The 14,226-nt window shown below is 46.7% G+C and overlaps 2 protein-coding genes across 2 annotated transcripts in view; both read left to right on the forward strand.

Moving 5' to 3' along the window:
* Positions 1–8,397, forward strand: part of LOC131281910 (uncharacterized) — a 49,819-nt gene extending 41,422 nt beyond the window's left edge. Inside the window, exon 2 of the mRNA XM_058311273.1 lies at positions 3,524–8,397. Coding sequence (XP_058167256.1) covers positions 3,524–8,397 — 4,874 coding nt within the window. The remainder of the gene's footprint in view (positions 1–3,523) is intronic.
* Positions 8,398–11,912: 3,515 nt separating this feature from the next.
* Positions 11,913–14,151, forward strand: LOC131287236 (eEF1A lysine and N-terminal methyltransferase homolog). Its single transcript, XM_058316272.1, has 3 exons — positions 11,913–12,033; positions 12,108–12,230; positions 12,294–14,151. Exons 1-3 carry the CDS (start codon positions 11,942–11,944, stop codon positions 14,149–14,151), a joined length of 2,073 nt encoding a protein of 690 aa, XP_058172255.1. The 5' UTR covers positions 11,913–11,941.
* The last annotated feature ends 75 nt before the right edge of the window (positions 14,152–14,226 follow it).

Consider the following 14,226-nt stretch of genomic DNA (forward strand, 5'->3'; position numbering starts at 1 on the left):
CCAGGGTATGTGTTTGATGATTTGTCCGTTTCTTTTTTTTTTTGTTTTTTGTTCCATCCACCCCCTGTGAACGTTATGCCTGAGGTTTTTTTCAATTTTCCCTTTTTTGGACGCCTTTATCTCCTGCCGATCGGTAATGAGCGCACCTATCAGCGATAAGGAAGTAGACAAGCACGTGCGAGTTTCAAAATGGCGATGAGTTCAACTTTTTTTGGCAACGAAAAGTTTTTTTACGATTATATTTCTAACATCATTTAGCTTCCAATTGAATGGTTTCTGTTAAAAATAAACAAAAATGTGAAAAATTTAACGAGAAATCTAATTGATGAACACAACCGTAAAGATTACCGATAAAATATTTTACTTAAATACTGAACAGTGATATTTATTGTTTCGAAATATTTTTTCTCAATCTTATCAAAATGATACCGAAGCCGAAATACAAAACCTTGCTCGTCCTTTATTCATGAAGTTTCCCGTAATAAAATTGACTTAAATCTATGCTTCAGGGATGTAGTAATTTAAAATCTATTTCGGGATAAAGTTCAAAACCAAATTTGTATTCAGCTAAGCTATCTTTGATGTGATATGAAAAACTACACAAATATATGAAACATGTTGAAACAGTTATTTCGTTCCCTTGAGGAGCAAAAAAAGGTGCTCGCATTGTAAATATATAATAAAAGAGCACGCTTTTTTCCCAGGAATCAATAAAAAACGCCGCTAAGACACCAGTAAAAACCGTTGTAAAGTAGTTGCAAAATTCTGCTAAAATATTTAAAACAAAAGCCGAGCAATGTTTCCTCATTGTTAATCCATTGTTTGCATCCGTGCCAGCAAAAATGGAAGAAGACTGGAAAGCATGATAACGCCGTACGAAAGGGCTAGAAAAAACGCGGGAAACGTTTGAAAAACTTCGCAACAAACTTTGTAAAATCATCCCAGCGTTCATTTTTTTTCCTCATCTCTCTTTATCGTTTTTCATTTCACCCATAAGCCCCTTTGCTTCTTGGCGCAAACGGCGCTCGAAATGCTGCGTCTTGGCCCCGAAACGGCATTCTTTTGGCCATTTGTTTGTTTCGGTTTCATTTCTTGTTTTTCCTTTCGGCCCAACAAAAAAAGGACCAAAGCTTAACAACAACAAAAGAATGTGCACAACGATGTACAACACAAAAAGCCCTCTCAATCTTGTCGGAACAAAGCGTTGCGAAAGTCATTGCAAAACCCCGAAAAAGAAATAGAAATAAAGCTGGAGGATACTTTGGCAGAAAATCCGGCATCTTTTCTTCGGGCTTTTGATTTCTGCTGGGCGCACAAAAGTGCACAATCCGAAAGGCACCACCTGAGGTCGATTTTGTGCCAAGAAAAAGTCCAGCCGAATGCTCCAAGCTTCCAATCCGTTCCTCGGATGTGGAGAAAGGGAGGAAGTTTTCAACGAACGCTGGAAAAAGGTATGCCATTTGTGCGAATTTACGGCGGTCATTCGATGGGTGCCGAACGGGGGAACCAAGAGCGGGGGGGGGGGGGAAAGATGATGACGATGGCCGAAAGGTAAACTCCTTCGAGAGAGATTTAATCGGTAAAATTTTAAATTATTTTCCATCCCCAGTGGAAGGGAACGGGGGCAGCACACAAAAGAGGAAAAGGAGATCCATTGGGATTTTCTTTTTCTAAAGATAGAAATGAATATCGATGGATGAATCCCCTCCTCTCGCAAGGGAAGCGAAAGGTGTAAGGATGCTGATCCAACAGAACTTTTCTTCTCTTCCATCCCTTCACTGCCGGACTGGGAAAACAAGTTCAGGATGGTGGCAAATGAATTGCTGCAATAGTTTCTCCCACCGTTTGCTCTCCTGCAGCTCACTCGAGATCAGAATGGACACACGAAAAGCTTCGCCCCATTTTCAGGACCCCATTTGGTACACAAAATACCCCGATTTCCATACCCGGTCGAGTCTTCTTTTGGGTTGGGGACAGGACTTTAAAGTTTCCCTGTGCCCATCGAGAAGATAGGTTAAACTCTGTTTTGAAAGAAAGAAATCTTGCTGTTAAATGCGAGGAGGTTTGCAACAATTTAGCAGACAGGGAAGTGAAACGGTTCGTATGCATCCTGATGACGAGCATTAAAACCCCCCATTGGCACACTTCATGCCAAGGGCGCTCCTTTGCCGGAAGGAAAGTGGACGTGTCGAAGTCTTGTTTAGTAAACAGACGGACGATTACCGAGGCACACCAGACTCCGAACGGGGTTTCCGGTATACCTTCCGTCCGGCAATTTGGTTAAGCCGGCCAGGGTGTAGAAAAAGATGCCGGCAGAGTGGATTATCGCCATTTCTTTTCTATCGAAACCAATTCCCTGCGAAAATGTACAAGCTCGTTTGAATACTTATTTAAAGATCGGTTGAAGTTATTTTTGCCATGCCATTTTTGTATGTTATGGATGAGGAAATGAGCTGTCATTCTTGAATTCTTGAAAAGAACAATCTATTGCAAGAAAATTGTTTTGATCGAGTAAAAGCTTTTAAAGTTAAAAGCTTTTTATAAACAAATAAATAAATAAACAAATAACAGCTTTTAACTTGTGGTCCATTCATTGATCCGTTAGTATTCTTACCTAAACACGTTTAAATTGTTATTGTTTTTAATATTGATCTTTATATGGTTTGATTGCGAATAAAATATTCTCTAAAAACCAATGAAACCCCTTTTTTCCAGTGCAAGGTAAAATAGGGCAATATACAGCTAAAAACAATCTTAAACTCTTTTACAGATCAATTCTTTAGCATTTAATCATTAAACAAGCTTATCAAAACAACAGTATTGAAATTGTAACTAACCCCAGGATCTCTCTTCTTCGATTTCAAAAAAAGGTGGATGATTAAAAGAATTTAAAAAAATATATTTCCATCACCAAATAAAAATTTGCTTTATTTCAACGAATTATATTACCAAATAAAATATGTCAAAAAACAATTCATTTGCGAGTTATAAATGTAGAATAGGTACAACCTACAGATTATTTAGTTTAGACATGACCAAATTTAAATTTTTTTAATGCGGATTTTCATGTTACCAACATAAACCGATGCTTATTACTCCAGGATGAAGATGTTTAAGTTTTATTTTGCACAACTAGGATTCTAGAATTGTGAATTCAAATGTTTTTAGAATTATATTTTTCGTTTAATAGCATATTGAGGCACTTTATGGATGTCTTATTTCACATTCCAACACAGCGTACACTACGGTAGTGAAATCTTCCACGGTGTTGAATTTTATGTCGATGCACCAGTGCAATTTGCCCTACATTCTCATATCCTCATTTTTCAATTATTTTATTCCTCTTTTCTTTAAGATGATTTTGAGGAAACTTCAAAAAATTGCAGTCTTAAATGCAAATATGTTCCTTCAAAGATCGTTAAGCCATTAAAGAACGAAAATTGTATCCAACAAATTCCTCCTAAAATAAATTCTATTGAAATAAATATACTAAATTTAGCACCTCTCGTTTCTTTTCGCACAGGTATATTCCTGCACATCTGGAAAAATCCACCCCGGTATGACATCTACAAAATGCTCGTTGACAAGCGGAAGTTGCTCCTTTATCTGAGCGCCGTTGCTGGCGAGCTTAAGAAGATCCTCGCCCTTCCCGGCAACGCGGTTCCCGATGGTGCCATGCGTACGTCCAGCCTTTCGTCGTCATCGGAAGAACGCAGCGGCTCCACTGGAAGCTGCTCGAGCACGACGACAAGTGCGACCAGCGTACCGAAGCAGCGTCCCGGAAAGTTTCGCTGGACGACCGAACGGAACCGTGAGCTCATGTTTTGCCACTACGTAGTCGTTGCTGGCGGTGAGAGTGATGGAAGTTCCGATGGTCAACGATATCGCACGCGATTGCACGAACTCTGGACCGAACGGCAGCGTACGTTGGCCTGCTCAAGCTCGTCCGGCGACGACAGTGCGTTTGATGAGCCCGCCTGCGAGCTGTCCGAGCAGAACCTTCTGACGCAGCAGCGGAAGATCGTGCGCGAACAGCTACTGCCCGAGGACGTGCAGCGGAAGGTAGAGATGGAAGCGGTGGGGTACCGGTATTATCTGCACTCCGCACGCCCGAAGCTGTCCGACAAGCACCGGAAGGTGTTCCGTAAGCTGGCTAAGAGCTATCGGAGAATGAAGGAACTGCACGCCATCAACCGGGCGCTCAGTTACATCGATTCGGTGTTCGACCTCGATTGGGCGTCCGATCGTGAAATCAAAACGCTAGCCATGAAGCGAGTGGTGCAAGTGATCTGCGAGACGTTACGAGGTGGACGTGATACACCAACCATCACGAGGCATGCGGAAAGCTTCATAAACATCGTGACACCACAACGAATCCTTGCCAGTGCGAAGATCCGGGACTATCTGTCCCACTACCGTCGGGGTGGAGATCTACTCTCGCTCCTGCCAACCGGCTGCACCTCAGAACACTCCCCAGAGCAGCTTCACATTAGCGACGACACGCTGGACTACGAGGAGGTGCACCGTAACCTCAAGATCCTACGGTCTCTGTTCCTGTTCGCACAGAACCTGCAGTACATACTCGCAATCAAAACACTCATCAACCGCCTGTACGATAGCAAGAGCCTGCAGGAGATCAAGTCCTACTATGCGTACCTCTTCCGCCATAATTCGTCCGACTATCTGCAGGATCTGGAGTTCGCTCCGTTCACACTGCTCGAGATCGGTACGCTGTTGGACGCGATCGCCGACGAGTACCGCCGGCACGAGCTTCCCCCAAACGAGCGGCTCGAACGGATGCGCACCCGTTTGGCCAACGAAATCGACAGCTACAAGGTGCTGCACCGACAGTTCAGCAACACGATCCTCATGGTGGACTGTCTGATATCGAAGATCAAATCGAACCACAACCACGACAAAATCCGACACACGTTCCGCTCGCACCTACAAGTCTTCCAGCGGAATCAGTCGATCGATCGGCAAGTGTTGGTGCAGTTGCGCAACGCCCTGCTGGGATACTTCTACGAGGATCTACCGGAACTGCGGCGGAGAAGCACCCTCGAGCAACGGCTAGCGCTGCTTGTAGTTCGCGTGTTGTACACAATCGATGCTCAACTGTACAGAAAACTTGCTGACCCTCGAGAACCACCCGTCCTGCAGCTCACGAGCAGTGGGAGCGTCCTGCTGAAGCGACTGGAAGAAACGACCGGCGTTCGCCTACCGGTACCCATCAACGATCCCATCTTCAGCAAGATGCGAGACAACCCGTCAAAGCGGTATGATCTACTAAGGCAACTTCTCCGGAGGCATCGGGTGGCCTACGGTGGTAATCTGCTTGCCGATCTGCGCCGCGAAGAAGAACGTGCGACCGAGGAGAAGGTAGCCCAGCTGCAGAAACTGTTTCTCGATCAAAACATGAACATGAAAACGTTCGACCGCACGGATGAGATCGCGTTCGAGATGCTAATGCTGGAAGCGACGAACGCACTGTCGGGAAAGTTGGCGAACAATCGGGACAGTCTATGCAACTACGTGCCAGTGCTGACGGGGCGCAACCTGCGAAACTACCTCGCGCACGGACACATCACCTACGAGATACTGATACCGAACGTGAGCCCCAAAACGATCATTCTGAATGCGCTCAGCGTGATCAAGCTTTCGAAGAACATCATCTCCGAGATCTACGAGCGGCATCGGTGGAGCTTCGAGGATAAGGTGACCCTGCTGAAGCATCAAGAAACCATCCTGGGAGGTTTCCGGTATCAGAGTTGCAGCGAGGCACGGGCAACGATCCGTGCGGAAGCGTACCTACTGGGACAAAGTCACCTGGGCTACGGGATCATCGATCATCTGATACAGCAGCAGAGCTGCATGCTGCTCGGTCATCTGCTGGACTTTGACCGGGTGGACGAGTTCCTGAAACCGTTGGCCTACCTTATGGAGCCGGTTACTGCCATACCGGGTGGGCGCCCACTGCATAGCGTACTCGGGGATGTGAGGGCACGTCGGGAGTTCTGCTACAACCTAGCGGTGCTGAGTAATGACGAGGACATCCTATCAAAGATCGTAGCCGACTTCGGCTACGGCCAGATCGACGCCATCCCGATGGTGTACAACTTCGACCGATTGTTCGCCAGCTTCCTTGAAACGCACCCCGATTACGACGTGAACGCGGACAGCAACACCGAAATCCTTCACTACGCCGTGCAGTCGGGAAATGTGGAGTTGCTGAACCTCCTGCTCGATCAGTGCCACGATCTGAACTTGCGCGACGCCTTCGGCCAAACCCCGCTCGATGTGGCCTGCAAGCTGAGCAACGTAGAGATGGTGAAAGCGTTGACAAACGCCGGGGCCAAGTGGTACACCAACGGTGAGCACGGCTGCAGTCAGTACTCGTGGATCTTCCTCAACAACGACCAGGACACAATCGTGTTTCTCAAAAACAACGATCTACTCAGTGCGAAGGTGGCGAGTGCGTGCATCGACCTGTTCCTTCAGTACTGCGACGACACGAACGAAGAGATCGTCGAGTTTATGCTGGCCAACAATGGTGTCGAGTATGGCGATCTGTACACCAAAGCGGCCACCTTCCGCCGGTTGCACGTGCTGCAGTTTCTGTTCGAGAGTGATCGCAAGGCAAAGTTCAATGTGAACCGAAAAGATTCGACCGGCCAGGGGATGACACCGTTACACGCCGCTTCAAGCCGAGGGTACGTCGATGTGGTGGAACTACTGCTACGCCATGGGGCCAACGTTCAGGCGAAGGATACGAACGGAAACAGTGCGCTCCACTTTGCGGTGGAGTGTGGAAACGTACGCATAGTGAGGGCACTTTTGCGCCACGGTGCTTCGATCGGTGTACGGAACTCGCTCGGTAAAAGTCCTCTCGAGCTATCACTGGATGGTGCACCGGCACGGCTTACCCGAACGCTTCTCGGCAGTGGACAACCGGTGGAGAATGTTATCCTACCGGAGTACCTCGACAATTGCACCCTGGTGGAGAGGCTTCAGAAGTTAACGGGCAAGTTCGAGTATTGTCTTTCCCCGGCAGACAGTTTTGGCGATAGTTTCACTCCACTCCACCAAGCGTCCAACGAGCGGGTATTCGAAAAGTTCTTAAAGCTATACGACATTGACGTGCCCAGCCCACGGTACGCAACCACTCCGCTTCATCTGGCCTGCCTCTGTAATGAGCTACGGCGTGTGAAACTCCTCCTCAAGCATGGCGCAAACCCTACGCTCGAGAATAGTGAAGGAGTTACACCACTCCAGCTGGCCGTAGGTAACCGCAACACGCCACTGGTGCGGACTCTTCTCGAGCACAATAGCCGCAACGGCAAACTGACCGAAGACCTCGATGTAGTGCTTGCGATCGCCGTCAAGAAGTGTGCCCTCGACATCGCAAACCTATTGCTCCAGAAAGGGGCCTCGATAGAGACGATCGGCAAAACGTTGATCGCACTCTCACCTCCACCTCGGGGCGGTAAGACATCTCTGCAGCAACAACAACAACAACAACTACCATCACAGCATCAGCTTCTCTTTGGGGCCGCCCGTGAAGGCTACAGTCGGATATTGGAGTACTTGCTAGAGAGTGGACTGTTCGATGTCAACAGTAAGGATACAATCGGATCGACACCCTTGTTCCACGCGCTTGCCGGCGCTCCACTAGAAACACTTGACATCCTGCTCCAACATGGCGCCGACGTGGAACATCGGAATCGATTCGGTCACAATGTGCTCTCGATTGCAACGATGGCCGGACGGTTGGATGTGATCCGGTACTGCGTCAACAACTGTCCGGAAGTTGTGCGGTTCGTAGTGGACGCCGAATGCGACACGGACAACACCGTCCTGCACATGGCCGTTCTACGAGGTGCCCTCGACATTGTGCGCTACTGCGTCGACCTGCATCTCGCCAACGGGTACGGATTGAACGCACAAAACCAGGAAGGCTTCACCGCCCTCCACATCAGCGCCCAAACGGGTGCCGAAGCGATCTTTCGTCACCTTCTAGGGGCCGGTGCCGACCCGTCCATTACCTCTGCCAACGGTCAGTCAATCCTACATACAGCGATCTGCAATCAAAACCTCGCGATCGTTTGTGCGATCCTCGGAACGCCGGTGCAACCGATCGAACGAGAACTTCTGCTCGATCTGGAACAACGATCTCCTCTGCACTACGCTGTCTTCTCCCGTAACGTTACGGTCGTACGGGAGATTCTCAAGCTTCCACAACTCCCGCTAAACCACTGCGACGCACGGGGCAACACGGCGCTGCATCTAGCGGCCGAATTTCAAGCCATCGACATCTACAACCTACTCCAGAAACGTGTCGACAACGAGCTGCGCAATGCCAATGGGAAGCGCGCCATCGATATACTGCTACGCAAGTGAAGCTAGCAATAGAGCTCCCCAAAGGAAGTTCCACACTAAGCTTTCGACGATGCTCGTCTGTACATTAACGATGTGTGTGGCGATAAAAGGTAGCAGAGACGAAACGGAAAAAATACTCACACACCGGTGCAATGTTTTTGTTTAAATGTGGAGGAGTGTAAAAATGAGCAGCAAAGTAATTACTAGCTAGTGGCAATCACACGAAGAAAGAAAGCTTTTGGAAAGTTTGTCCAACCACTCGTACCGTGCCAGTCTCGCCAAAATCGCCATGCAGCTGTGACACGAAAGTCTTGAAAATTCGAAAATGAACCCCCGCCACCCGTGGGTGAACCCCCGCCACCCGTTATATGAAAGAGATAAATTCATACCAGAGGACAAACTTACAAAAGCCATTCTTTCAAGGTTTTATTTCTGTTTCCGATGCGATATGCAATGGTTGGCATATCCGCAAAGGTGAACGAAATAAATTCCGCATACCGTCTGCCAAACGAATGCGAGAAGAAGATAGCAAAAATTTTATTGTCTATTAAAAGCTACCCATTATTTGTAAAGAAATCATATATAGTATATTAAAAATATATATATATTCGTGTACGTGTATCTATTCGATGCTGAATGTCGGCCCCAAAGGTCGAGCATGTCCTAGTTAAAGCGGTATAGTAGAACAGCAAAGAATGTTTGTAATGTCCCAGTTTAATTCAATGAAAGGGAAACCCATTTACACGACAACCTTTCCACAAGCAAACGAAAAAAATAAAATAAAACCGGAATAAGTGAAAATTTCAATTTGAGGCGCACACAACTTTGGTCGATCAAACCGGAAACACAACCGACACATATTGTCCACCTTACCGTTTACTACAATCATACCCAGCATACCCCGGGAGGATCAGACTTCCGCCGCAGAGCAAGTGGTACACACCAGGAGCACGCTTCCGTTTGCCATCGGTCGGTAGATAGTAGGCGCAATAGTTCATAAGCTAAACCAACCAATCCGAGCAACAGTTAAGAAAGCGGCGGAACCAGCCCTGCCCCAAGCCAAAACCGGAAACCAGCCACTGCAATAGCACAGAGAGGAAACAGGACGCAGATGCTACAATCTAAACCACAACGCATACTCGCAATAGGAAATAGCTACACACGCGCACACACACATACACACATCCACACAAATACAGCCACCTCGAAGGCCAAAAACGGTGAGACATCGCATTGAAAATCGCCAGTCAAAATCGCAGCACAAATGCGGATGCTCTTCGTTCTAATACCAAAAACACCGTTATCGAAGATGAATGGCCTAAAGATTGAACAGAGAGATAGGGACTAGGTGGGGCGCTAGTTGGCTCGGTCACCGTGTTTGTCCAGTAGTGGTGGAAACCAATAGAACCGGTCTACAATCATATGAAATCGCAGTGGAAACGGAATTCTCTCAGTTGCAGAACTACCCCATTTCTTCTGTTTAAGCAGCTACAAACAACAGATCAACAATTTAATGTCACTTATATAACAATAGCAGCCAATAACAGGATAGTTTACGCACGCATACACATACACACATACACACATGATGGAATACTAGAAGTATGCCACAACTCGCAACCCACAGCTCAAATATAAAACCCGGTAAAACCATAAGCAACATAGTGTAATACCGATCAGATGGCAACGAAGATATTTGTGCAACCACGTACCGCTCGTTCCCCACAGTCTCCAAAACCAATCTCTTACCAATAATGCAGATATGACAGATTTTACAGAATACTAACTGGTGCACACAAATACAATAGAAATGGATACTATAATATACCAAACACCCGCCCACCGGCGAAAGGGGGACTGAAAAGATTAGGTTCCGGGCATGCTTCCGAACAAAGTGTTCCTTCCCGCCTACAGCAGGAGGGCTAGGAAAAGCTGATCGATTACACTTCCGATTGACCTAAACTTTTCACTCCACCACCCGCAGGGGGCACAGCAAGCAGATGAAAACAATAGTTCCGACCGATCGTCATAAGGCCCTCGCATATAATTACTTTCGTTGAGAAGGTAGAGAATCGCGCTTCTTTCACAAACTTAGACAACTCCGTTTGGTTTATACGTCTAGTCATGGGTTTATTTTTTATCTTTTTCAATTAAGAAGCTCATCTAATTTGTTGAGGGGTGGAAACGGAATCAAATTAATTAGACAATTTCCTACATGTGGTTGATTTTTTTCTTTTTGAGTTTTATTGCCATACAAAATGAATCATAAGTTCGATGAATTAAAAAAATTGCAGAACTATGTGTCATTAGAATCGTAAAAAAGGAATGTAGTTTCCGTTTTTAGTTCTTACTCACAACCGATGCGTTGCAAAACGTTCTGTACAAAAAGCAACCGAAAAATGAACATAGCGGCAGTTTGCAGTTTGCAGTTTTTGATACAGATTTGAAAAGATAAATAAATAAAATTAAAATTGAATTCCACATTACACTAGAAGAAACGCATTCAGTCAAGCATTGAAGTATATTGCAAATTTGAGGCAAAATTACATTAAATTACATAACACATTTCGGTGGCGGCTGCAAAGAGTTGGAGTATATTTTATACCTTATATGAAGAATGGAATGGAAGCAAAATCGCAAACAATCAAAGAGAAAATCGTTACTGTTTAGTAGCAACGAAAACGCAAGCGTAAAATGAGGAGACGCTGGTGAAGAATAGACGTGATTACAAAACATCCTTATCAGCGTGAAATGAAATGAAAAGCCAATGAAGGAAACTGAGTAAGATACAATAGGAAGAACGATAGAGTAATTAAAGAGAAAAAGAAGCACAAACACACAGGATGAATGAAAACAGATGTAAACCGATAATCTAAATTCCTACACGCACAGTGAAGAGCGACACGGTGAGGCAGAGCAAAAGTATTTCCAAAAGTAAGTTGTTGAACTACACCTTTGTTAAGATGATATATGTTTGCGTTTCCGATGGTACGAACTATGAAAGTCAGCGAAACGCGTCAAAATTCTTAAATAAACCATAGAACACCTTCTACGGGCACTTTTAGATGTAGCCGAAAGCCTTGGTGTAGCAACGGAGCGAAAAGTAAATCTGATTAGAAAAACAACACAAAAACCACACCCCAAAAACCTCTGTAACCATTGCGAAACATGGTGCACATTTTGGACCCCTTTCGGAGGCCAGTATAAGTCGGTACAGGAAACCGAGGAGCTCAACACGCGAAGAAATGCAAATGAAGATGATTTTTTACATGAAATAAAATATTTTTTTCATTTCAAATGATTAAAAACAAATTTCAACCAGTATTCATTTGTATTTTATTAAGTAGAAAGAAATGTGGAAAATGACCATTCAAATTAAACACGTGTTGCATTATTTTTCCGGCCCATAGTGCAACAAGATACGTTTGTCAAAGTGTCACCTTTTTTCACCGGGCCTTCGAATCTTGACAGTTCCGACCATCGCATGCTTGTTTGTTTATAGTTTCCTTCCTTTCAACAGGCAGCGCCGGTGAATGGCCAGAATAGATTTTACTGTGAAATAACGATGAATTTACTGCCCAAATCGACTGCAGACTTTGGTTCGACAGAATATTGGAATAGTTTCTTTCGCAAGCGAGGAAAACAAGCCTTCGAATGGTGAAAACGCACTTTTGAATTGTTGCAGCTCTTGAAGAACACTTTTCACAGTAACACCTTTGCTACCATTTAAGGTACGGAGAGTATCCGGAACTATGTGGCCAACTGCATAAGTACATTAAACCGAAGGATGAAATCCTTGTAGTAGGCTGCGGTAACTCCAAACTCAGTGTTGACCTTTACGATGTTGGTTTTAAGTGAGTGTATGGCTGGTTAGAAAAGCGTAGAGGTTGTACTAATACCATTTTCGACCGTTTCAGAAAAATTACCAACATTGATATCTCACCGGTGGTCATCAAACAGATGCAGGAAGCGAACCGTAGCCAGCGTCCAGAGATGACATGGTGCCAGATGGACGCAACGGCTATGACACTTCCGGATGAATCCTTCTCCGTCGTGCTGGACAAGGGTACCCTCGACGCGTTGTTCACCGATCAATCCGAAGAGGTTGTCAGTACCGTGCGAAGATACTTCAAGGAGATTGGACGTGTGTTGCGCTCCGGAGGGCGGTATGTCTGCATCTCGCTGCTTCAAGAGCACATCCTACGGGAGGTGGTGGAACATTTCCCCTCTCATCACTTCATGCTGCGCATTGTACGCTGTCCGGATGCCGGGGGTCGCGACACGAGCGAAGCGGCAAATGCTGATGGTTCTTCCTTGGTTGTATTTGCGATCGTGGCAACCAAATTCAAGAATCTTCCGATGCGTGTGCTGGAAATCTGCATGGCAGGTGATCAAATGGAACGGGTACAACAGCCCGAGGAGCTGATCGGGGCAGTAGCTGCAGCACAGAAGGCGGCCATGGTGTGTAACGGACTGGCGCGAGGCAGTATCGCCGGGATGGCCGAAGTATCCATCGATCTGTTCCATCCGAACGAAAAACAAACGCCACGTTACACGATCCACGTCCTCGATCAGGCGCCCAAACGAGGCAGCGGGAAATATGCCGCTTTCATCGTACCACAGGGCCGAGAAACGGAATGGCTTTTTGCCACAACGCAGGGCCGCCAAAAGCTGCAAGTTTCGGCCAACTTTGATCGGCTAGCTGTCGTAACATTACACCGAGGCCACGTGTACACCGACCTGGAGGCGGTTAAGGTGGAACTGGCGGAAAGTGTCAAATCGCTCGCACCCAGTGGACTCCAAGGTGCCTCCATTCCGTACCTTTCCATCGGTGCCGAGGTTGGTCGACGGGAAACGATCCACACCGGACGCTCGGAACATTCAGGCGAGTACCTCGTGGAGGAAATTGTCGGCGATAATGGACGCACCTTCCGTCGCCTCATCTTCCTCGCGAACCAATCGGTGGTGCAGTCGGAGGCCGCGCTTAAAATGGCCCGCGTGCGAGGCTCTCGAGCGCCGCAGAAAGTGGTCGATCCAGGGTACCTTGCTTGCCAGCATCATCTGTTCATGACGGTCGGTGTGCAGCTGGCCACCAGGCTGACGATGGCGCAGAAAACTGCCAATGAAACAAAAACTACCTCCCCACCATCTTCGTCCACCGCCGTTGCGGTAATTGGACTGGGCGGTGGTGGCCTTTGCACGTTCATTCGCGAGTGTCTCAAATCGAGCACGATCACGGCGGTCGAAATCGATCCGGAAATCGAACGAATTGCCGTGAAATATTTTGGCCTAACGCTCGACAACCGCCTCCGTGTGGTCATCGAGGATGGTATACGGTTCCTAGCGGAAGAGGCAACCCGTGGGGCACACTATTCAGCCGTCCTTTTCGACGTAGACAGCAAGGATCCAACGGTTGGCATGAGTTGTCCACCCGCCATTTTTGTCGAACGAAATGTCCTCGCTCACGTGCGGCAACTCGTTGGCGACGAGGGACTTTTTGTGCTCAATCTGGTCTGTCGTAATGATGCGCTTCGGGAAACGACGGTGCAATCGCTAAGGGAAAGCTTTAAATACGTCCTCTCGTACAAACTAGAGGAGGACGTGAACGAAGTGTTCTACTGTACCGACAACGAACGGCTAAAGGATGCCACTAACTGGCAGCAGGAACTGCGTGAATCAGCGAACGACGTGAACAAGTTGGCCAGAAAAGAGAAACTCACGCACGAACAGGAGCTGGTCGATTTAAGTGATTTTGTGAACGCTTTACAAATATAGAAGAAAAGTACGCTTTTTTCATGAGAATTAAATTCAAACCCTTTCAAAATTCCGCGAAAACGAAAGAATTATTAT

Source organism: Anopheles ziemanni, chromosome 2, assembly GCF_943734765.1.
Source record: "Anopheles ziemanni chromosome 2, idAnoZiCoDA_A2_x.2, whole genome shotgun sequence".
In the NCBI taxonomy this organism is placed as follows: domain Eukaryota; kingdom Metazoa; phylum Arthropoda; class Insecta; order Diptera; family Culicidae; genus Anopheles; species Anopheles ziemanni.